General features: G+C 39.1%; 1 protein-coding gene across 1 annotated transcript in view; it reads right to left on the bottom strand.

Annotated features, from left to right (window-relative positions):
• Positions 1-5,699: 5,699 nt before the first annotated feature.
• ITGA2 (integrin subunit alpha 2) overlaps positions 5,700-25,607 on the bottom strand; it is a 67,442-nt gene continuing 47,534 nt past the window's right edge. Inside the window, exons 18-30 of the mRNA XM_054003747.1 lie at positions 24,967-25,077; positions 24,144-24,226; positions 23,210-23,351; positions 21,524-21,616; positions 20,421-20,497; positions 20,238-20,321; positions 17,053-17,155; positions 16,146-16,256; positions 15,581-15,685; positions 15,153-15,266; positions 12,898-12,987; positions 9,440-9,556; positions 5,700-8,690 (exon numbers count right to left, since the gene is read on the bottom strand). Of these exons, the coding sequence (XP_053859722.1) occupies positions 8,601-8,690; positions 9,440-9,556; positions 12,898-12,987; positions 15,153-15,266; positions 15,581-15,685; positions 16,146-16,256; positions 17,053-17,155; positions 20,238-20,321; positions 20,421-20,497; positions 21,524-21,616; positions 23,210-23,351; positions 24,144-24,226; positions 24,967-25,077 (1,320 nt within the window). The 3' untranslated portion in view covers positions 5,700-8,600. The remainder of the gene's footprint in view (positions 8,691-9,439; positions 9,557-12,897; positions 12,988-15,152; positions 15,267-15,580; positions 15,686-16,145; positions 16,257-17,052; positions 17,156-20,237; positions 20,322-20,420; positions 20,498-21,523; positions 21,617-23,209; positions 23,352-24,143; positions 24,227-24,966; positions 25,078-25,607) is intronic.

Raw genomic sequence — 25,607 nt, forward strand, 5'->3', positions numbered from 1 at the left:
CAATTGCATTTTTTTAATCTTAAAGTTCGGAGAGGTTTAATTTTATATGACTGCAGACTTAGTTTGCAAGCTTTATTCTGTTTTGACATTCTTGTAATGTGAAAGCTACTTGAAGTAGATGAACTATTTTAGTGCAGACAGAGAAGAAAATAGAAACTATATCCCAGAGTTACTAACTGTTTAGTAGTGCTTATGTTCCAGTAGCTCTGTCTCATGGAAAGATTTTTACTGTGCAGCTGATATTACAAGTCCATTGCATTAAAAAAATATGGATAGAGATTGATTCAAAGTTAAAGCTAGTACTCTACCAGCAAAAAGAATTGCCTTAGCAATAAAATGCCAATCTGTAACTACTTAATGATGTCTAGACAAAATTTTGAAGGTGACTTTTTGGTTGTGTAGTGCTGCAGGAAGAAAAAACCCAAACCAGCTATTATTACAAATACACAACTGTGGTGTAATTAGGTTCAGTAATTTGACTTCATATGTGTGGGGACTAAAAGTCATCAAATGGAATAGTTTTTCTAAGAAAAGGGAGTTTATTGAACTTGCTGCAGTTCATATATGCATTTACATTCACATTTAAGATTTAATCCTATTACAGTTTTTCTCTTGTTACTGTTTTGAAAACTAGTTAAATGAACTGACATAATATCCCTGGGTTTCACTGGAAATACCGGGTTACCTGTCCAAGCAAGGTAATTTTATTTGTTATTCTTCTGCGCCATGGTAGTATTTAGATGCTAAGAGTTCAAAGTCCCATTGTGTATGGCATTTCTCCTAATGCTGAGAGGCAGTGGTATCTAGTCATCGTTCTCAGTGTAGACAAGGTAGATAAAAGTGAAGGAAAATAAGGTAATGCAAAATTCTTTTCTGAGTTGCTCATATATATGTTTCTACATCATATATAGTTATTCATAATCCAGGAGCAAGGTCATACTCCTGAGTCAGAGCAATCCCAATCATAAGTACAAGCTGGAGGGAGAATGGATCAAGACTAGCACTGGGGAGAAACACTTGAGGGTATTTGTGAACAAAAAGCTCAGTATGAGCTGGCAATGTGCACTTGCGGCCCAGAAATCTGGCTCTGTCCTGGACTGCATCAAAAGCAGTGGGGCCAGCAGGTCAAAGGGTTTTATCTGCTCCTCTGCTGTGCCCCCAAGAAACCCCACTGGAGCACTGCATCTGGTTCTGGAGCCCCCAGCACAAGAAGTTTTGTTGGAATGAGTCCAGAGGAGGGTCACCAAGTTCATCTAAGAGGACTAAAACACCTCTCCTATGAAGACAGGCTGAGGGCTGGGGTTTTTCAGCTTGCAGAAGGCTCCAGGGAAACCTTACATCACCTTGCAGTACCCAAATAGGGCTTATAATAAGTTTAGAGGGGGAATTATCACAACAACATGTAGTGATAGGACAAGGGGGAATGGCTTTAAGCTGAACTGAGGGTAGGTTTAGATCAGATATTAGGAAGAAATTCTTTACTGTGAGGGTGGTGAGGCACTGGCACAAGTTGCCCAAATAAGCTGTGGATGCCCCATCCCTGGAAATGTTCAAGGTCAGGCTGCATGGGCTATGAGTAACCTGGTCTAGTGGAAGGTGTCCCAGCCTCTATCAGGACGGCTGCAGCTAGATGATCTATAACGTCTCTTCCAAACCAAACCAGTCTTTGATTCTGTAATCATTGCATCACACACTAGTGAAGCCTCAGCTGTATATTCCATTTTATTCTGTCTGCAGCAAAAATCTACTAACAACTTCTAACAGCACAAAGTAAAATGAGGAAAGTAGGTGATGATCTTTTTTTTTCCCCAGGGATTTTAATCACTTTTAATACTTAGTTACTGTATCTGAATTAAGTAAATTGTAAGGAAACATACAGCTTCAGGCAGAAACATCATTTAACTCTGCTTATTAACTTACTGATGTACTTTTCTCAGTGTAACTCAGTCCTTCATCTGTGGGACAGCAGCTGCTCCTTGCGTGTTTACAGATACACACTCTACAAACCATGTGGGCCCTATTATCTAGGCAGAGCTGGTCAAGTACAAGAATGAGTTTTCCTTTATTTTGGATGTTGGAGACAAGCCGTCTGCTGTTTGAATGTGATTTTTCCTGGGAATTGTACAGAATACTGAGCACAATCACTTGTTCTGTGAAACAATTATTTTTTACTTTAGAAGAGAAAGAAATACATGAACTTTTTCATATTTGGTGTTCATTTTTCTATGTTTATGTTTGGTGTTACCATGCAACTAATTAGTGTATTAATTTCACAAAAATAAATGTTTAGCTTGTTTTTCAGTGGATATTTTATGAATTAAGTAAAACTTTTGCAGTGGTTCCATAATAGTGTTGTGCTCTGATACAGAAAATCAATGGAATATCTTAGTTACCATTGTTAAATACTACTTGGTATGCCATGATCAGAGGCAATTCCTGAGTTGCAGTAGTGTCTCTTTAGTGCCTTTCTAGCACTACAGTCTCCTGGAAGATTTTTCCAGGGTGACCTTAAGTGCACCTTCCCCATCAGCAATGCAGCTGGGAAGGAGGGTGCAGAAAAGAAGAGAGAATAATTGTGTACTTCCCCACAGTGACCAGGAACAATGAATGGAAGAGATGTTGTACTGAGTCACAGCTGAGTGTTACAATGTGTGTATGCTGCCATGGTAAAGACAATGAAATGTCATTTTTTGTCCCTAGCTGTGCATGAGGCAAATACTGCTTTGTTCTGGAACAATGATATATCAGTCTTGTGTAACTTTGGGTTCTTCAGCTGGCCTGTAAAAGCGAAATGGAAATGTTTGTGGGAGGGATGGTGTGCTAATTAGAGGTAAAATGTATCTCACTGAAATTTAAATCCGTGCTCTGAACTCAGTATTCTGTCTCCCTCTGTAGGGCTACCCTCTCTGCTAGGGCAGTATTATCATAAGAGGGCAGATTACTCTGTTTATAGCTCAAGCTGTGTCTGAAGTGACCCAGAAGTGTTTCCAAACTGCCAGGCCAGGGGATGAATCCCAGCAGTGTCTCACTGTGTGTTAGGAAAAGATGTGGCTGTGTTTGTCCTGCTGTCCACACATGCAGAACTACATGGCTGGATGAGGGCTACTCTGTGTTATGGTGAGGTCCATTGATGGGATGATAGACAGCTGCAGATCTGCGTATCTCAAGGAAGACCCAGCTTTCTGGAATGAGTCCAGCTGTTTCTCTTCCTTGTCCGTAGGGAAGGTAATCTCACCTCTCTATGATACCAGCTGTGTTGACTTGGTGGCTCTGGTACATAGAGAGATGTTCCCAGACACAAATGCTGCAAATGCTGCAGACACAGAGGGTCACCATGTGATTCCTGTAGAGATCTGCCAGATGAGGGCTGTCTGTGGAAGTGCATGTCTTCAGAGCGATAATTTGTCCTTCTGAAAAGATGCCTTAGTCTTGGCTGGCAAAATTTGAATACAATGATTCACCCCTTTGTCTGGCCGAACATCCATATACCAGCACTGATTGATTTGAAGAGTTTCCTTTTCTGATTTTGAGTATTGTGCTCTGCTCTCAAGAGAAGCTCAGCCTGATGCATATGATGAAAACAGCAACTGATGGATTGTCATGGAATAACGGGGCGGGGGAGGAAGGGGGTTGTTTTATAAGGGGCCTACCCAGGAGATGGCAGCCGAGAGATGGCCAGGCAGGAGAAGCAGCTCCTGGCCCACTCAGGTGCTGGCTGTGCTGGGAAATACAGGCCCTCACTTTGGCTGTTGCCCATGAAAGTGCCACTGCTGCACTCAGGAATGAAGCTTTTAGATCGTTCAGCTTTGAACTAGATTTTTGGCCATTCTCTCTGCTCACTTTATGCACAGTGGTTCCAAGTAAGTTGTAGTTTTATAAAGTAGCACATTCATTTGTTGCTTCAGAAGTATTAAAAAAAAAGAACTGCTAAATCTAATTATTAACAAATTGTATGTTAAAGCAGCCAGTGCTGCCCTTTCTCTTTTAAAATGCTGTGAAAAATAGTCTTGAGCATTAAGTGTCATTAAGTACAATTAAATGTCCTGTGGAGGTGATTGAAAAAGAGTTCAGAATAGATGGATGAGTATAAATTATCAGTTTCTTTGAGTACCTTAGGCCAGATTTTTGAAAAACAAACACACTATAAAGTTTGATCTTATCAACTTACCAGAAATTAGCATCCTGATGTATCTTTATAGCAGTTCTTTTTATAAAGTTTCAATTTTGACTATTTTAAGAGGCAAGTACATTTTAAAAACTGCTAGCATACTTAAGCCTGTGATTGCATACAAATAATTGACCAATTAACTGAGAACAGAAAGGTTCACTTAAAATTTAGGACTCAACTTTTCTAAAGCTGTGAACTTGTGCACTTCATTTACTTTCGCAGGCAATAAAAAATTGAGGCAATTAGCTATAGGGTTTGAGATGCATTTTCATACCTTCATTTTTTTAGTCTTTAATTTGCAAGCTTTTGTTGTAGTTCAGTTTTGGATGTGCTTTAACCCCAGTCAGCAACTCAGCCCCACCCAGCCATTCACTCACTCTGCCACTCGTGGAATGGGGGAGAGAATAGGAAGAGTAAAAGTGAGAAGTCTTGTGGGTTGAGATGGAAGACAGTTTAATAGGGAAAGTAAAAACTGCTCATGCAAGCAAAGCAAAACAAGGAATACATTCACCACTTCCCACTGGCAGGCAGGTTGAGTGAACCCCAGGAAAGCAGAGCTCCATTGCATGTGAAAGTGGCTTGGGAAGACAAACACCAAATACTCTGAGTGCCTGTGGTCAGTTGTGGGCAGTTGTCACATCTCTGTTCCTTTCCCCCTCTCCTATGCACCCCCAGCCTCCTCGCTGGTGAGATGGGGTGAAGAGCAGCAAAGGCCTTGAACCTATGAGCACTGCTTAGTGACAGATAAAACATCCCTGTGTTATCAACAGTTTCCAGCACAAATCCAAAACACAGCCCCATATAGCTAGTCAAGAAATGTACCTCTGCCCCAGTCAAAACCAGCACATACATAAGTCAGTATATAAGGAATCTAGCTTGCAATTCTGCAAAACATTGAGACTTGCTGAAAGACAAAACTTTGTGCCTTAAGTTCATCTGATATTGTATGATGGAAATGCTAGAATTGGTAGCCTACCTGAATGGTTATGTACCACTGTTAAAAGTATGGAAGAGTTGGAAGTGGAAATAAGAAGCTCTGTGAAAGTGTGTAGTTTTCAGGTGGTAGTTTCTGACAATATTGTCTTCCTGTCATCTTTCTATTCATAGCCAAGTTCCCCCCTCTCTTCTTATGCCACATTGTTCCTGCTGTAAAGCTGAATTCAGTTTTTCCAACATATGGTGGGGTGTAGCCAGAGCCAGAGTCATGACATACTACTGCTGACCTACTACAATTCTGTAAACAGATAAAGTGCAGAGACTGGCAGAATGGGATGTAATTTTAGATAGCAGTGATGATAAGCCCAAGTTTATAGGAAGGCCTGGCCATGGTAATGTTTTAACACCATCTTCTCAGCTAGAACTTTCCAAGTATTTTGCACTAATGTGAGCTAGGTTAGAGTACAGTACAGTTTACTGGTAGTGTCACACTCTGGACTGTGATCTGCAAGACTTCAGGTGCAGTGTCTTTGTCAACTTAGCAGAATCATCCCCTCCTTAGGTTCTCACTGTGTTCTACTGGGACAAAGCCATATTTGGCCCCGTTTTATGCAGTGCTTTTTCAGTAGCATTGCTTCTCTTTAGGTTGCTGTCTAAAAATAAATAAAAAATAAATTCAGCAGTAGTCTTGGATTTTATTGCAGTAATGCTGCTAGGCCCTCAGACAGGCCACCACAGTGATACAGTCCCTGCTCCCATAGAGCTTACATGCTAGCTTTTAGAAGTCAACTTTATTATAAACTCTCTTGTATATTCCAAATTTATACATAGGCTCATATGAAACCAACTCAGATTTTGGACTTGATTCCAGTACTTCAGGAAATCAGCAGCTACATTTCAAGACCAGAATCAGATATAACTTGAGTTTGCTGAAGGTATTGCTGACTTTTCTTTCTGCAAGCACAAACAGAAGTACATGTGGAAGCTCAAAATTTCAGGGTATTTAAAACACGCTGCTTTAAAAAAGTAAATTAAAAAGAAAAAAACCAAAAAAACCCTTGCACGCAATACAAAATATACATAATATTTCCAGTATTATTTGCAGCTGTGCCAACTTAAAAGTGCAATAGACTTACTCATTACAAAAACTGAATTATCCATTTAAGTATTAATTAATTGTAAAAGAAAAATAAACTAGTAACTTGGAGTGGTTAGGATACAAAAACCTTACCATTGCTATGTCTCCCCTTTATTTTGGAAAAGCAGTATTGTGTCCAGGCTGGGAAGGGGAATTATGTTGTCCATGTCAAAATGCTAGTGAATTGAATCATTATTACCTGATTGATAAACTGTTAAATCCCCAAAGAAGTTGCATATTGGATATTGACCTGTACCTCCCACTGAAGGCAGAAGAAGGAAATCTGGGTCAATGCCTGAATTGCCCTGGTAGGCAGCACCAGAAATTGAAAATTTTACCATCTGGTGTATTGAAAAATTCCCCCTCTTCTCTGGAGTGCAGGATCCTGATTATGTAGGAGCTTCCCACATACATGGCTGTAAGGGTATTTTTTTCTGCACAAGTTTATATAAGAATTGAGGCAGACAAATTTTTTCTTTTTACTCTTAAAAGCATTTGCCCTCAAAGTTTGTAATTACAAGTCAGGAGCTTATTGTTTAGATTTATGCAATTGCTACTTTTCCCCCACTTTTAGAATATTTGTTTTGGTCACAGACTCAGCTGATGGCAAGAATGTTGTTTGATAATTGATATAAGAATCTGAATTGTTTTTCAGAATGTTAGAAAAACCGCAACAAAATGTCCCAAAACATAACATTTCATAGATATAAAATAAATTCAAAACACATATAAAACTACACTGAACATAATCCAGCTGTTGCTGCAAATGAAGCTGTTATTTGCCAAAGAGATGGTTGGCTTTTGACTGATTAGCTATTAAAAAAGACTGAGTAAAACTTTCAAATGTGCTTAAGGCTAGTCCCTCAGAAAATAATGGCAAAGTGCCTAAGCATAATTACAATCCAGTTTTGGGGGGAAGAAACCACGATTTCATGTTCTCAATCAGGCACATTTGAATGTTTTACTCTTCAAGTAAATCACCTCAAGTTGGAAACAATCTCACTGGCATGGCAGCATACATACGAAAAACACACACATCTTCTCTCACAATCAATTGTAAGTGTAACTGCTAGGCATGAGAGAGAAAGGCAGCCAAAAGGCCAATTTCCCTGACTGTTACCAGTCTTACAGCATAGGCCTTTATAAGACCGAGCTTTCATTATAACCAGGCAGTGTAACAGCATGTGATAAACTTGAGGTTTGTAACCAACAAAAAGTCACCCAAGTGTTGTGCTTAGAGCTCATTACAGAGCACTACAGTACTTCACTGTATAAAACATAAGTTAACTTCATCAAGACATTAACAAGTAGGACCAAAAAAATGTGACAGGTAAGGAGGTTGTACTGAACTTTGGCCTCCTGGAGGGCACTGAGATGCTAAAGAAGTGCAGTAAACATTTTACAGAGCTTAGATCTTCACTATCCCCTTTTGTAACATGCATAATTCCTCAGTCAGCTATCCCCTTTCGTTCACTCTATGTTCTTAGTCTTACAAAATCTTTCAGTACAGAATTAAAGGCAAGATCTTGACTGTCTTTTCTATTAATGTCAAAAGCCAAACTGGTATCAGAGGGACCGACAGTATAAAGGCCAGCGTAACAGTAGTGGTGGTAGTTCTTCTCAAGATGAAAATGAGTGTTAACATTGCAGAGAACAGTTATACATACCATTTGGCAATACTTCCCCAAAACAATATCCTTCAATAATTTAGTTGTGACCTTAGGGCAAGAAATATGGTGAACTTTTGGAAGACTTTGCCCAACCAGTTGTCCTGTAGCACCCAGACAGACATGTTCATACACAGTTCCCAGTTTATAGATTAGTTAAAGCAAAGGTTTGCTGGTGGAAATTATTTTTCTAAAACAATAAGGATGGAGCTAGTCAATGAAAAAATTACTTTTCTTCTCCCAGTCTGGAAGCAGTGTTCACCACACATTCATCATCAACTTAATAGAAAATGTCCTTTAACACATGTGGTACTTGTCAACTGAATTACCAACTGATGCTGTTCCACAATAATCTGAAATAAATTCTTGTTTCACTCTGCAGTGGATCAAGAGAAGGGCTGCTGGAACAGTATGTTACTGTTTACTCCGGACCTGCCAGTTCTAAGGGTTAAGTTTGTTTGAAAGGCAAAAATTTACAAGAAAAGGCATTATAAATAATTTTTGAAAAAACCAAACTGTCCTGCAGTTACTCTTACAATAGAGTAGAATCTGTAAAATATTTAATCTGTAAAGACACTTTCATTAAAAATGTTTAAATGTTACTAAGCTTTAAGGCACTCCAGTTGAAGAACTGACTGATCACAACTACTATTGGTGGCTCAGATCTCCTCTTCGTCCATGTAACTCATCTTCAGTCTTTATCCTTCGTGAGTTCTGCAATTTCATCGACATCTTCTATATCCTGTGTCATTTTCTCATACTGTCTCTTGAAGAAGCCAAGCTGTGAGAAGCATTAAAATAAACACCACATTGCAGTCAGTCACTGATAATTAATTACTCAGCAAAACGAAATACTGTGATGGTAAAAATGCACGTGTGCATGCATACACTACACAGTGATTTGTAGACAATTCCTGCCTCTAAAATGAAAGGAGGTGGGCCTTAAACTCCTACATGGTGCAACTAAATGCTAGAGCAGCAGTGCTGATTAGCCAGTTTTCTCCCTGCCAAGATACAGACATTTCCATGATGCCTTCGTGTGCCAAGAAGCACTTCAAACACCAAAGCCCTGGCACACAGAAAAACTTGCCCCTTTTTCTGTGTGACCTTTGTAATTTACTTTTTGCCCCTGCCCTTTCTTTTGTCTGTTCTTTTGTCCATTCAATATATATTTTCTCTCACCTTATTTGTAATCCCCACCCTCGTCCACTGGGGAGTATCACGGGTGTTCAGAGCCCAGAAAGGATATTATGGAAGGAGGCAGACAGTTTTGAAAGGAAAAAGTAAATGCCACAGCCCCTGTTTTGAATGATTGGCAGCTCATTTATCATCTTCATGTTGCTGGTTTCTATAAGGACTCATTTCATAAACCCTTCTAAAATATGTCAAGGGTGTAATGTCAATGCAGTATTATTCATACCACCAAACTGCAGATGTGGTATTGTTTCACACTAGAGAAGAGAGATTCCAAAGAAAATAGCCCAAATTTATTTATCCCTGTCTGGTTTTAAGATACAAATACCTACTTACTTTCCACAAAACAGCAACCAGTACCAACAGCAAGAGGAGTCCAGCCAATATGCTGCCAATCACAACACCTACTGGTACCTCAGCTTTCTCATCCGGCTTCATTATTGTAACTGGGATCTGAAAGCAGAGAGATTGTGTTTTAGGGGCTAATGTTAACTGCAAATAAGGTAGGATTTGTAAACCAAAGAACAAGAATGCCTGGACTGCACATATTCCAGGATGAATGACTGGAATACACCAAGCAATTACAGCCCTTTCAGTGGTGTCCATGGGTGCCTAGTTACACTGTGGCACACAGCAATGCCAGCTAAGGACTAGAGGCCCCCATCACTCTTGGCCATGCATGACAGGCAGAGAACTAATCTCTCCTGCCAGCTGCCCCTCCATTAACAGCAGGCCTTTCAGAAGCTCCACACACCATCACTGTGTAAAACAGCCATGTTTACGTGAAGGCGGGTAATAGCCTGGTATACAGCCCCAAAAGCAGACTGCTGGAGAAGCACTACTTTTCACCAAGCATTGTCAGAGCCCATTATCTGTGCTCAGCAGCTGTAGGAGGCAGTACTAATCACTGAGGTCAGACACCATCACATCTGTTGAAATCCTCCTGCTGGGCAGGTACCTCAGTCTCCTTTGCCTGCTGTTCCTACCTTCTATGAAACCACTAATGATTTGACAGATCTCATGGTGATCTGTGTTCTCCTGGGTCAACTGTATGAATTTGCTGCAAGATGTATAGGTCAAACAGGAGCACCTCTAGCACATCTACATTTTCTGAACCACAAGCAATACCAGAGAGCTCCCAGAAGAGCATAGACTGTCTGGAAGTTAGTTTTCAGGTGATACCCTATCTAGCTGGATTAGGTATAACCAAATATATAATTACATATAACAGTTTCTTGACATTGCTGTAATATTTATGAACTGTCAAATTTTTGGATTTAATCTTGGAATGACATGCAGTTAGCTGAAAGTTTTTTTCCTTCCTGAAACATGATAAAACAAGTCACACGGGTTTATTTTCTCAGGGTGGTTGTTCACTGCATTTCTCTGGAGTAATTTAATCTTAAGCTTTCTGGGAAACTTGCACTGGACTGACATTTCAGTGATTTAAGTAATTTCTGTTGGAAGGCTCCAGTGTTGTGCTAGGTGTGGTTATGTGTATTCATTTCACCAAGGCAGGATGGCTTTGTGTATTTTCTAACTGAATGACCATAGTGATGATTCTAGCAGGTTAACATTCTGGCCTCCAGCTGGCAGTCCTTTCCAACTTGGAAAAAATGTGAAAGCTTTTACGTAAAAATACCTGAGCAGCTTCCCCATATAGCATCACAAGGCAATATTCATTTATTTGGCTAAACAAAAACCCAGTTCATCCAATGTAAAAAGCCAATTTCATATATGCAGTTTGCCTAGTAATGCTTTCTGCATTAGATTAACAGTGAAGTGGCACTACTGGAAAGAAAAATTGATGCCTAAGAACAAATTATCTTTCCTGAAGTTAAACTGTGGTCAATAAGAAACCCATGAGACTGGAATTCGATTGATCTGGTGTTTTTCTACAACATGGTTCCTTGACTCCCAAAGGAGGGATAGGCTTTTTAAAAAGCCTAATTCACCCTATTTATTTTCAGGATCAAATTTAGGATGAGATGAACTGCATTTCAGAAACACCTGTTCTTTACCTGTATATACCCAGGGACTAGGGTATATAGAATATGGATGACTAATGCAGATATTAAATTGTGAATCCTACCACATCCATCTAAATTAACAGGGTAAGTAGGGAAATAAGCTCTAGTTCTTCTGTACTGTCCTGTTCCCAAGGAAGTGTGAAGGGCGGACTGGGTATCCCTATTGGCCTGACAAAAAGTAAGTACAGTGCTGGGTACTGACTCCAAGTGTCAAACTGTCTGTTCTAGGGAGAAGGTACCTCCACAACCTGGCACATTTACCAAGACTTCTCATAGGGCAATAGGTCGTTGAGTAAAGTTCAAGCTGGAAGTCACCAAAAGCCACTTTGTTTCTGAGGAACCCTGTGGATAACTTTCAGGGTCTGTTCAGCTACTTCCTCAAAGGTGTAGAAGTCCCAGCTGCGCGTGTGTCGATGGCTGGGAGAGGAATTGACTTTCATTTGTCAACTATCATTTGAATAATTAAATTCTAGTTCTCCTGAAATTGCCAGCAGAAGTTCTGCTAATGTAGATAGGGCAATACCACGCTTCAAATGTTGAAAAATGCTTATTAATACATGGTTTATGAGTTACCTAAAAAGCCTGTGCAATTACCTGGAATATTTGCATTGTATAGTAATGAGTTTCGTCTCCTAATAGAAATAATATCTCCTAATAGAAATAATACCACGCCAAACTGAAGCTCTCAGAACACTTCAAACAGTGGCATGTAATTTTTCTGTGAAAACATACTTTCTTTGTTCTTCAGGCACTGGAGTTTTTACTGATTACAAAACAGCTTATTTAGAGGTTCTTCTCAAGAAATAGAGTGATCCATGAGAAACCAATGATTAAAAATTATATTGGATGGTGATCGTATCACACAGTGAGACAGATCAATCTGTAAGTGCATTTGTATACATTTAGTTGAATTCTGTATTGCCTGTGAATGGGCTATGCTGCACATTCTTACAGATACTTGACTCATTTACTAATTTGCATTTTGCTTTTTAATGGCATTGGTTATTTTACGGATGAAACAGGCTATTAAGTCCTGTAAAAATAAATCTGAAGTTAGTACTGCAAATGGAAAGGTGTTCCTCTCAAGACAGAGTAAGAGAATAAGGTGTCCTCTTTTATTACAACAGTACCACAGTGCTACAGTATTCTTCCAGAGTTTTTATGTTTGTGTATAGCAAATAGAAAGCTTGGAAGAAGAATTCAGTACTAATAAAGCAGTGGTATGGAGACTTCTCTTGAGATTAGCTGTGTCCACATTGTCCATATGAGAGCTATTCCAAATGCTAAAAATATTCCACATTCCACAAGAACAGATTACTTTCTGGGGACCTTTGCCAAACATTTGTGCAGAAACCTCAAACCATACTCTTATAGAAGTAAGTAAGACTGTAAGTCAGATTTGTGAACATGTTTCCCAGAGCTCATTTATCTATAACAATTAATTCCATTGCAGCAAGAAAGCTGAATCTTGATCTTTTCATGAACAGAAAGCTATATGAATTTCAGAAGTTTCTAGCTGACTTTTTCTCAGAGGTCTACAATTTATTTGAAACCTACAGATTTTAACTATGTCTGGTTTATATAGCAGTGGGCTGAAATAAAAACATTTTAATAACTTAAGGGACTTGTATATAGTCAAATGATACATCAGTTCAACATAATCAAGTTGCTATGTACTCCTAAAGGACACTGAAAATTTAATACTATTACTTAAGTACAGTCAAAGATAGAGAAGTTGAAAAAATATACTTAACTATCACTTACAGTTAGAGTATTCTCTCCAATAATAAATAACTCAGGGTTATTTGTATCAATTTTTGCTTCTGCAGAGAGTTGTATTGTCTGGAAAATTAACTGAAAGAGAGTATTAAAACAACTGTAAAGCTCTGTTATAGGGCAACTCAAATAAAATGTAGATATTCTAAAATAATTCTATTGCCTTGAAATGAAGACTTCACAGTCAGAAAAGAAAATCATAGTATTAAGAAAATTAAAATTATTTTAATATTTTCCCCAGCCAACATGTCAATCAAAGTAATAATATATCAGTAATCCACTTAGCAATGACATTGAGGAACTGGTTTTTCTTTTTCTTTAATGTACAGTTCAAGCAAAACAGAAGGAAATATTTATGTAACCCTTTTTTATAGTTATTTCAAAGCTGTCACTGTTACTAGCAGGGAAGAGATGGGAAGAAATAGCAGTGAGAAAAGGAGACACAGATGGGAATATATCTCTGGCCTTTGAAAGAAATGGAAACTGGATGTTCTTTTACTTCCCCCCGCCTTCACTTCTAGCCAATGCTTCTGTTTTTCCCCATTTATTTTTTCCTTTCACTATGTGTTCCTCTCCATGTCTCAAATTCTGATGTAGCTCTCTCAGCTTAAACAGAGAAGATGACAAAAATCTTAAGCCAATTCCTGTTTGAAAAGAGACCTTGTGCCAGACCCCACTTCCCTCTGTGGATGTACTGGGAGGAGAGGTGCATGGCTGTGTAGACACTAACAGTTCACTGTTGTTCTTCCACAGCACCACAAGGAATGGCCTCAGGTTCATGGGAGCACAGGACCACTCTCTCCAGCTGACCCAAAGGCAATGCCTGCTCTGCCCTTTTTCCTCCTCAGCCCTGGCAGGGCCAGGTACTGTGGGCAGCTGTGGGTCTGCAGTGGCCAACACACCAAACTGACTGGCTCCGCAGTGTGAGTTATTGCACTCCCTGCACTGTGGCCCAAGTGTTGTGTCCTGGACACCTAAAAGTTTAGAAGCACACCTGATCACTATTCAAAGCACCTCAATTCCTAAGCACATCTTTTCTTTGCTTAGCAGGTACTGGCAAGCCTGCTATGCCCTTCTTGGACAATGGCTGATTGCCACTAAATAAAAAGGCTGATGATATGCATGATTGAGTGCTTGTAAGATTATGCGTGCTGAATTTTGACAACCAAATAGAAAATTACAAAATGGGATATGTGAAGAGAACTGTGACATATGAGCTTTCCTTCCCATCAGCCAGTGATAGTAAACAAACCATTCCCACTCACTTTTTTGTGAGGGTAGTAACCTTTTGTTCAGGTCTCTACCTTCTGTGTACCTAACAGCACTAACAAATGGTCTTGACCCAGCTGATTAGAAAAATACAAATGCTAAAGACAGATGATTTTTGTCACACACTTCCGTAACACATTTAACACTATCAGCCTGATCTTTTCCTTTTAAGAGTTGAATGCTGGAGCTGACAACAGCCCTGCTGTTAAATGTCAATACCTGCCACAAGAATTGCCAGACACACTAAGGAGACTGCATCATGTTCCTGACGCGTTAAGCAAACCCAGGACTCCAAGACAGTGTTTGTTTGGTTGCCTAGCTAAGAAGCAAACACGGTCTAACTTCAAAAGTCTAGTAACTCATGATGAGTTATATCCTGGAGGACACATGGTGATTGAAAATAGGCTGAGATATTGATGTTTCTTTCAAGAAACATCCTATAGGTCTTTAAGCAAGACTGTTGCTTTGACACCTACTCTAATAAACACAAAAAATCAATTAAAGACATTTTCCACACTTTATCAAATAAAACTGGCAGCACTAACAGGGTTTTAGTATTTTGATGTGATTTAAAATGATCACGATGTAGGCTGCAATGTTCAAAAGCTAAAGAGCATGATTATTTTACAGGCTATGTATGATGATATTGTGCTCTGCTGTCCTATGATGAGTTTTGTGGAAACTGTAGTTCCCCCAGAATGAATCTAACAGAGGTAGGAAACATTTTTTCAGCTGTGAAGGTTGCATTATCACAGCATTTTCTTAGATTCTGTGGTGGACTGAAGTTTTATCACCTGTGTTATGCAGCCTCACTACTTTAAGTTCAAGTTTTCAATCTGGAAAAACACAAACCAATATAAAGTGAAGGAAAGTCTTTCTAGACTGTAAGATCTCTGTACTGAACTTTGAAAAATATCAGGAGTTTGAAAATACTTGAGTATTGGATCCTCCTTAAAGATGCAGCTGATACTCACGGCAGCAAAGGTTCCGTTCCAGATTTGGGTGGATACGTTCACAAAGTACTCTCCTTTCAGTGCAATGTCTTCCAGTTTGCATGTGATGGTACTGCACTTCACATTCTTACAGTTCTTCCAGGGGGAACAGCAAGAAGAGGCAACAGCATGCATTAAAAATGCACTTTAAAAAATATTCTTGCAACATGCACACTTTTTGCCCTTGCCTTTGCTTTGCTGTTCTGTGCATACAAATTAAGTGCTTGCAGACTGTGCTAAAGCAGATGCAGTGTCTGTGAGAACATCTGTAGGCTGAGCTCCTATTCTGTAAATGAGGAATGCCACCCCATTACAGCTTTCCTCACAAGTACAGCAATGGGCTCAGAAGGTCAGCTCTGCTTCCCTGACCTCAGAAAGTCCTGCTTACTGCAGCCCTGGGTTTTACTCACCAGTTCTTTGGAAGCTCTGAAGTTCTCTTTCATAAAAGATGGAGAATAAGGTCTTTTCCCTATTTGCAGTGGATTTATCTGAGCATCACAAGTAACACCTCTGGCCTAGGAAAGATGGCAGAAATGAGACTGGACAACATGCTACTCGGGAATTTATACTCATCGTAATATATATTTCTGGGCTTAGATGGTGGTGGTTAAAGGCTGAAGTGTGAACACTGAATTCTTTAGGAAACTAGAAGTATGTGGTTTTGGTCAGAAGTAAATAATTCTTATGACACTGTTTTTTTCCCTTGTCCCTAGATTGACCTGAAGGGTTTCTCCTCATCTAAAAATTTAATTTTTACAATAACTTTCTCAGGAACTTGGAGAAGGACCTAATTGAAGAGATCCAGATACTCCACATCTGCCAAGTAATAGGCTAGTGTACTACTGGCATTGTGGTCCCTCTTTTATGAGGAAGGGGCAAGGAGGAAGAGCATGGATTCTCTTAAGCCATAATATTGGGGAGATAAGTGATGTTTATATTACTGATAAACCCCCAAAACACAGTTCAGATCTTTACCTCATCTGTGGTGACTGCAGTTAGGTACATCAATGGGTTGCCTTTGGTGGTCAGTTCGGGAAGATTGATTGTTACAGATGACATCTTTACTGGAATACTTCCTGTTGTTACCTGCAAAGTAAAATCTCAAGACTTAATTCAGGTAGCTATGCATAAATTATTTGATACAGCAAGAAAATTAGAAATAATGGATGAGTATGGAAGAACTGGACTCCTTTTACATAATTTTTTTTTTTTTTTTACTAAGACACTGGGGTAGTAATTTTGTGAATAGTAAAGCAGAAATATACTGTATAGCTCCAGGTTCCTGTCTGTTTTCTTAGCATAGCTCATATTAACTGCATGAAATATGTTTTGAAAAGCAAATATACTGTCATGGCCAATAGGCCTGTTTAGTCCTTTGGAGTAGCAGTTACAGGAATGGAAATGGAACATAATTTAACTTTCTTCCACGTTGCATATTTTGATCTAAGTTTTTTTTCTGTGTTATGTAATAAGCACTGTGATTTGGCTAGTTCTTGCAACAGGTTTGAGCTCTTAACCCTTGCCAAACTTCAAGTTTCAAAGTCCAAGCCTGCAAACACTTGTTTTTCTTTATCAAGTTGTCAAGAGACTCTGTGAAAAAACAGTCTAAGTTGGCCTAAAGTTAAGCATTAACCATCTTCTAAATATGTACACAGTGCAGGACCAATCCCTCCCTCATTCTACTTGTACAAATGTCATCCTTAACCTTATGAAGACTCCAACAACTTATGCTATTTGCAAATTTTTTCTCTTACTTGACCTATTCAAAAGACTCAAAATCAGACAATGAAAGCAGGACTGTTTTTTTAAACAAGGTTTTGGGAGCAGGCTACAGAGGGAGCTAAGACAACTTCTTGAACCAGAACAAAACAGACTTACTAACCTTAACTGAGAAGTTGAACATGGGGCCAATCTCTTCAAAATTATTCACAGTGGAAGGAATGTTATGACCAGAGTATACTTCATAGAAGTTGATACTGGCAAGCCTGGTTAACAACCATAAAACAATACATTTCAATTTGGCAGCTGCTTTGAAAACGTATGTTACTGGATATGCCTTTGTGAAACGGGTCAGAAGTACAGAGAGAGAAGTAGTCAGTCACTTAGATTGTTGTTTGAATTTTACAAAGGTGGTTAAGAAAATGGTGTACTGAAGCCCAGAGCTGGAACAAACATGTGAAATTAGGACAAGAGAATTGTACAGGATACAGACTCTCTCAGGCTTCTAGACCCTGCATTGTTTCAGGGCCATACTGCAAACTCCTCTGTGCACAAACTGCAACATTCACCCTTGCAGTCATAATTTTTCCCAGGAAAGGCCTGAGTAAAGGGCTGTCTCCCTTGGTACATCTGTAACTGGTTGGGTGTGGAAACACAGGCATCACCCTGCTTATGTAGATGGTACATATCACATAGCCCTCATAGTCCTCTTGGGTCACATTCTTTAGTAATTATGGGGTTTAAAATCCAGAATTTCCAAAGTAACACAAGGGTGGTTTCAGCCCACTGCAGCATGGAATGGCAGGTGTGTGATGGAAGGACATGGTGCAAGGACCTGGGGGTGCTTGAGGAGCTCAGTTAGCTGGAACCACACTCAAAGGCAAGGAAAACATCCCTGTGCATCACACCTACTACCTGCTACCTGTGAGAAGCTCCTCTGCTGAACCATGCCAGAACTGTGTTTGCTCTTCATCATTAGAGTTCATTAGAAGGCTAATTTGAGCAGTCAAAAAGTAAGCTGGTGAGTGAGTTAACAAGAAATAGAGGCTATTATAACTCCTAATTCTTCCTGTTCCACAAGGAAGCTATCATCTTTACTGCTCTCCCTGTTTAATCTGGGTAACATTTGTGAGTACAATCCAAATATAACGTGTGTGCAGTCACAGAGATGTGCTTCCTGATCAGTGGTGGTCCTCCATACTGCACTGTGGACCCTTTTTGATCCTCTATACATTCTCCCATGGACCCTTTCCTTGAAGGGCTTGCTCACAAGGACTCCAAGGAAAACACACAAGACATATTTTCTGCTTCCTTACTGCTGAAGATTCCAGTCTGTCCTTCCAAGATGCAGAGTATCAGCTTCCTTGTCCTTTCAGAAGTCTTTGGAAAGACATATTGCTACATCTTCTCCTAAAAACTCAGGAAATTAATCCTAGAAAGACTTCACTTCAGCATAACAATACTTTTTTCTCAACTCTTGTATATTAAGAGATTACTTCTTGGCTGCATTACCTGCCTCAGGAAGGAACAAATTCCAGGTAAATACTTCCTAAACCAAGTTGTGCCATGGCTTAATATGCATTTCATTTAATTCTTTTAAATTTATTATCTCCAAGAATAAACTAACCATTTTCTGGCAGTAGGTATTCCTTCATTCCTTGATGTGCATATGAAATTGCATTTTTTCATAGTCAGGAGATGTGGCTGAATTCAAACCCGTTTTCCCTGGAATAACTTTTATAGACTCTACTCCTTGCTTCTTCCGAAGCATTTCATTTCAGTTCATCTTTCTCAGCTAATTAAACCTGCTGATTCAAATTTGCACCATCTGAATTTCCTAAGAAGCTAGCCCTCTGCACAGATGCTCATGCAGTCTCTGCTGCTGCTGGCGAGGTCTCATGCAACTTTCTCAAGGAGCTGAAGGAACTTGCACCATTGACTCAAATGTTTTGCTGTACTTAAAATAATCTCAGAAATTCTGCATGACTCCAGGACTGGTGCACCTATTGATGATGCAGGGCCTTCAATATTCTGAAACTACTTTCTGTAAAAATTAGTTATATCACTTATCTTCTGTACTGTGGTCCCTATTCCAGCTCATCCTACACAGTAGCCAACAGTTCTTGTAGCTATGGTGATCTCTGAATATTAATTTCCTGGATCCATTGTTGTGCATTTTGAAGCAGCTCCCTCTTTTTAAAATTGTTATTCTCTGAATATCTACTGGGTTTTTTAATATCCATTTATATTTACTAATTTTTGAACACTTTGGGATGCAAAAGCATTTTTTCACCAAGAATTGGTGACTAAATGCCTTAACTGTAATTACATGTTGATCCTAGAAATTCAGTATTTGAGAGAGATAAATAAATATTTTCTTTGATGAAAATTCAAACATCCTACCTTGATCTGAGAGTGACACCAAAATATTTTTGTTTCAGTTGCAGTCTAAGTTAAACTGTAATTGAAATAATTCTTGTTTGGAACAGTAACAGACTAATTACTGTTTGAGTGCATCCCAAATCACCAAGCATTTCCCAAGCTCAAGATACAAACTTTCAAGAGCACTATATGAAGATAAAAGGTCTTAAAAGGCTTTTTATGGTCTCTCCAGTCTGCTCAGCTGCCTCTCCTTACAAACCACCCTTCCCAGGGTAAAGGATCTCTTGCAATAGCCCTGACTTGCCTTCTACATGGAGAAGAAAGGGCTGGCACCAGGCAGAGAGGGTAGGTTTGAGTCAGAATCTGGATGGGTGCATGGGAAAGCACAGTGTCTGCTTCCATTGCCAGTGCAGCTGCAGCAAGGGAGAATCTGTTGGGTGTACCTCAGGTTTTAGTTCAAATCATTATCTCAAACTACTAAAAAGTTTATATTCTTTTTCCAGGTTTAGCAGATATGTCTATAATTTTTTTCTTTTTTTTTTTTTCCTCCTTTACTGAGGGGGTCATATTTTTCCTTTTGATATTCTTTTGTTTAGTTTTAATCTCTGTAACTCCAGATTTGATCCCATGTCATTAGATTTGAGCCAAGAAGCCCAATGTTATTATACAGTATATACTATTTATGTTATCAAAACCACATGCACTGTTTTGCCTTTATATCACTTCTGTTCACAGGAGCATCTGTAACAAGTGTTGGGATGTAAACTCGAGTCCACAATTTTCCTTATTTTTTACATATAAGTTTGGTTGGAAGGACAGACAAAAAATCTGCTACTGCTGGTGAAGAGGGAATTTCTTATGACTTCCAAAACAAAAGGAAAGCTTCACTATATTTTCGTGACCTTTCAAGACTGTTACTTCAAGTAGCTTGGCAAAATGATTGTCTGTTTACATAAATCAGCATACCTTGTGAAGTGAATTTCTGCATCATATCGCAAAGGAATTGATAAGGCGACCTGGTTGTCCGAGTCTTGCTGTTCCTTACTTTCACTGTTCATCAAAACACATTTGAGTCAGGTGTAATAATGTTGTTTTATACAAATAAGCTTTTAATACCTAACTTGCTTTCATATCATTATTATACTTTACCTCCATGTATGAAAACTTAGAACTGCCACATTCTGAAGATTTTTAAGGTTAAAATCAAAGCTAATATCAAAGGATACCTAAGGAAGAGACAAGGAACACATAGTAAATGAGTTGGTACAACATCCTGAAAAACATTATTCATGTATGTAACAATCTAGAACTGCCCTCTGTATCTGAATTCTCTACAGATTTCAGTGTAATATTTTGATAATTTCTTAATATTCAGAATTGATTTGTTCTTACATTCCCCTACAATTTGGCATTCTTACATAAACATGAGTTATTTGCATTTTAAAATTGTGTACAACTAGCTGTAAGCTGCAACAAAAGGTGTTCACAATTCCTTCATTTTAAACTGTAGCATTAACACAAGCTTTGTATTCACTCTTTTCTTCCATTTGTTCCAGCAGGTCCACTTTGATCAATTCCATTAACGTTCAGAACAAGCTTAACTTTCTATGTATGAATTTTTATATTATTATTCTACATGTCACACCACAGGCAATCATGTTTCTGTTCTTTCAAGCAAGTTTCTTGTTGGTCTAGCTGATTATGTTAGAGACTAGAACCTGTTTCTGCTCTGCCCTCGAGGAATAAGAGATTCCATGAAACTGTGATTCCATGAAATCATGAGGTTTATGGTAAATATGGAAAAAAAATACATACTATTCATCTTAGGGCTGTGTGGGCCTCCCATCTCCTCCCAAAACAATACTGCTTTCTTGGAGATGAGATTCACGGAGCAGGTGAGGGAGTTACTCCAGGCTCACACTGCAGAAGGGATTTAATGGGAATTGTGCACAGTTCTTAGGAGCCTGCACATGATGCTCTATGTTTCTCTGCCCCCAACTTTCACTCTCCAAAAGGTACATAAGTGCAGCAGCATTTGGAAGCTGTGGGTTGTGTCAAATAAGCTTTTGAGAGCCCTCTGTCCTTTAATCTGACAGGGAGTCACGAATTTTAAGCCCTAGTTTGCTTATTTTGATGCCTCTGTTGTAAAATCTAAGAAACTCTTATCAGCAATAAATGGAAGAGCTAGGGAAAAACAGCAGCAGAGAAGGTTTTGGGTATCATTCAAGGTTATTTAAACATGCCAGCTGTACCTGTTGTCCTGTTCTGAAAACAGGATAGCTTATTTGGCAAATGACTGTACTTTGTGCTGTTCCTGTTTGACACGAGACTTCAGTCCCATCACTCTGCAGAGAAAACAGACAAGAACACCATCTTATTTCAGGTTTTGATAAGGCAGAGAGGTGTGTACCTTCAACAGCATATGTATTATACTAAGGAGGAGTGAAAATAGGTGCTACGGCAGTAAATCCTAGAGATGCAGCAGATGGGTGGGTGGGGCATAGGCAGGGCCAGGTGGAAGTCACAAGGAATGTGGGACAAGGACCATTCCCACTCGTTTTCTTGTGGGCTGCAATCATCTTTCTAGAACTTTGTGCTGAGCTTGGAAGAAGGAATACAGGCCAGAGAGTACAGGTCAGCTCCACCACTAACTTCTATAAATCCTTTTTTACAGAATTTTTACAGAACTTTTGCAGACATATTTACACAATCTTAGAGCTGGAACAAATCAAACTTTCGGTAGGAAAATCTGCCATACATAATACTTTGTTTACTACTTTCCAAAATATTGGCTTGTCATCATCCTTTATTCAAAGACAAATTCACAGACCAGAGCCAGTTATTAACCCTTGGAGAAGAATTTATTAAAAAGTACTGTCTTTTGTAAAAAAGATTCCTAGTAGACATTTAACATTCACTAATTGTGCTACAAAAAAAATCCCTCAAAACAAAGCCTCCAAAAAGACCCATAGATACTCAGTTTATGTTTTTCTTCCTGCCTTGAAGAAGGCACATTTTTGGTCCAAACTTCACTTGAAGGCTGAAGTGCTTCTAAGGGCTTCAAAAGCAAAAGAAAATTCTAGCTCCAGTGTGGTCTTTTGGCATGAGTGAAATGAACAATCTTGCTGCACAACAGGATGGGGAGGTAAAGGGGCACCCCCAGCGCTGTGTGCAGTACTTTTGCCAATTCATTGTTCAGAATAATGCTGCTCTTGGGCAGGAATGAATGCTATCCTTCCTCTCCCTTCAGTACAGGGATTGTTCTGGATTTCACCCCCAGGATTATCACGCACCTCTACAGTAGGAGCCTGGCCATATAAGTCAAGCACTGAAATCTGCATTTCATCTGTCTTGAATTGGGAGCAAAAATTTAAATTATAGGTATGCTGCATTCCCCAAAACAGTATGCATAATTCCTCTCTTTTGCTTTCTCTAAGGTAAAATTTGTTGGAAGAAGAGCTTTTGGTATTAGCCATAATGTCAATCTGATTAACGGTCTAGCTGGAACACATGGCCTTGGCAGTAACACTATTTCTAGATCCAAAGTCTGTGCTATAAGGACTCATCATCAATGCTGCATGTCTGATTTATCAAATACAAATTCCCTGTGGCACATCAACTGGTTCAGGCATGCTGCTGGGAGTTAAGAAGTAGATGTGGGTGCCAAGGCCTAAAGTGAGAAAAAGATGCCTGAGGTGAGGTCAAACTCAAAAAGTTGCCAGCTTTTATGCTGAGTTGGAAATACCTCTCCTTGACCTAAGTAAAAAAGATCTGCTGGGGAAATAATTCTGGTATCCAAGAAAACAAATTATGAGAGACAGTTCTGTACACACATTCTTTTCTGAAATAGGCACTGCTAGAAAGGAAAAAAGAAAATTTCTCTGAGAACCTCAAAAATCAGGGCAATAACAGAAACAGTGAAGTTGGGTATCACGTACCGGTAAAGAAGATGAAGCAAAAAACAAGTTGTCTGAAAATGTAGCCTGGATTCTGGTATTATATGCATTTTCCTTTTTATTTCTCAATTTCACATTGAATGTTAGTCTTCTGTTTTTGCTGCTGACAATAAACTGTTGTTTGCTGTTGGAAAATAAAGTCCATTGTTGTAAATAGTGGTACTAGAACAGCTGTGGATCAGGAAAATGTGTTGCCCGAAGCCAACAACAAATAACAAGCACAGCAAGAAATTTCCTACATTGTACAAACTTAAACGCTCTGCTTTCTAAACCCCTTGGCACAAGAAATTCTGTGATGGTCTTTCCTAAAACCAGATAGAATTATTGTATTCCAAAAGCGCAGGACTTTGATTATGTGTTGTCAAAGTGACTTTGCTGAATTTTCAAGGGCTCTCTCCTGGTGGGAAGATGGACAGAGCAGGCAGCACACATGGGCAGCCTTATCTCTGTGATGTACATATGTGCATATACATCTGATGTGGACTTAGAATATGTGCTGTCCAAATAGCTGACCACAACTCCCCACTGGCACAGCTACTGCAGGATCCTCACTGCTCCCTGTAGAGGAGATGAAGACAGCTGCTGCAGCTGCTGCTGCTCTCCCATTGTGCTCCCTTTCCCAACAGCAGCCAGTCGGACACAATTTGTTAAATAATCATTGTGTTCTCATCTCTAAGGTACCAAAACTTGGGTTGGTCTAAGCTGACAAGAGTCCTACTTCTGTGTTTGTGTTCCTATCCTACCTCTTTTTCCTTGATTAAATTTAGGTTAAAATGCCATTGCTTTTTTTAATCTGTGCTGTTTCTGAGTAGATGTTAAAGTGGAAAGGCTTTCTCTAGAAATTAATCCAAAGCCTGCAGACAAACCAACTGTTGTAAATACTGGACCTTAACAGTTCCACTGATTCAGCTCTTACCTGTCATCTGCCTTCTGCTGAACATTCAGAACAAGATCACAGATACAAAGTTCATCTTCACCGCAGTCTTTAATAAAAGGAATCTAGTAAAAACAAAAACATTTCCTAAATGTCAGGGCTCAACCTTTAACATTATCTGAAGACACTAGAGTGCAAACACCTTCAAGCTGAAGCACATTCTTGGCTTGCAGATAAGAAAATCTTCCTAGGACATGAAAAATATTGACAAGTGAACAAGTGAACTGAATAATGTGTTGCTACATGTCAACTGATCCAGGAACAGTACAGACAGGTTACTCTTCAGTGACAGCAAAAGTGAAGTAGTCAAATGAGTTCCATCTCTCTTTTATTACTTTTTTATACTTTTTTATTACTTTTTTATTACTTTTTTTATTTTTATTATTACTTTATTATTACTTTATTATTACTTTATTATTACTTTATTTATTTTTTATTATTTTTTATTACTTTTATATACTTTTTATTACTTTTTTATACTTTTTATACTTTTATACTTTTTTACTGTAGAGTAAACTGAAAGAATTCATCTTTGCCATCAACTAGAAGTTCACATCAATGGTGACATGGCTCAACTGACATGCTTGTTATGTGCTATGGTGGCTGATTTTGTGTGTGTGTGTTTGTGTGTGTGTGTGTAAGCAAGCTCACGTAATACAGGCAAAGATATGAAAGGAACCAGGGGACACCCCTCCATGTGACTTACACAGAGCACCGGTTTTCACTGGCATATACCTCTTTGGTGTTTGTGGGGGCCACACATTATGGATGTGTATGGCCATGAATAGTAAATCTGCATACTTACACTGTAGGCCACAGATGCTGGAGAAGATATGTCCAGGACAGGGCTGGAGCCAGGATTTGCAAGGCCAATGTCAATGCGCAAACTAAGTGAATTCACTGCATCCGAAGGCTCCTGTAAAACACACATGGTTCGGATGATGGCTGCCAGCACAGAAAACAGAGTAAAATTGATAATTTCTACTGTGAATTGAGAATGTGCAGTAAAATAATACTTGCTCTAAACAAGAAGCAACAGTTCAAAGCTTCATTTCTTAAAGAAAATAATTTTGTGAGATTGACTAGAGTGGGTTCCTCTAGATTAACGGTTTTCAGTGTGATTTCCATGATAAAACTGATTTTTCTAGGATTCCTGGAAACTGTGCACATCAAAGTAACTACTAGGGCTAAGGAACATGCAGATTGTCTGCAGCTGTAGGAGCTGGTTCTCAAAGCCATCACCAGGTAGCTTTCATTCTCATCTAGCTGCAGAAGTCAAATTCCTATTCCACTCTGCCTTACCATCACAAAGAGCATCTGGGCCTGAGTGACACTAAAATAAAATAAATGCCATGTTTCCTCTTTTTCTCAGTCCTGGATGAATCACGTTCTAGCCCTGTGGCTCACTGCTCCTCATGGCACTAAATGTGATCAATAGGTCACTGC

The sequence above is a fragment of the Vidua macroura genome, chromosome Z, assembly GCF_024509145.1.
Source record: "Vidua macroura isolate BioBank_ID:100142 chromosome Z, ASM2450914v1, whole genome shotgun sequence".
NCBI lineage: Eukaryota > Metazoa > Chordata > Aves > Passeriformes > Viduidae > Vidua > Vidua macroura.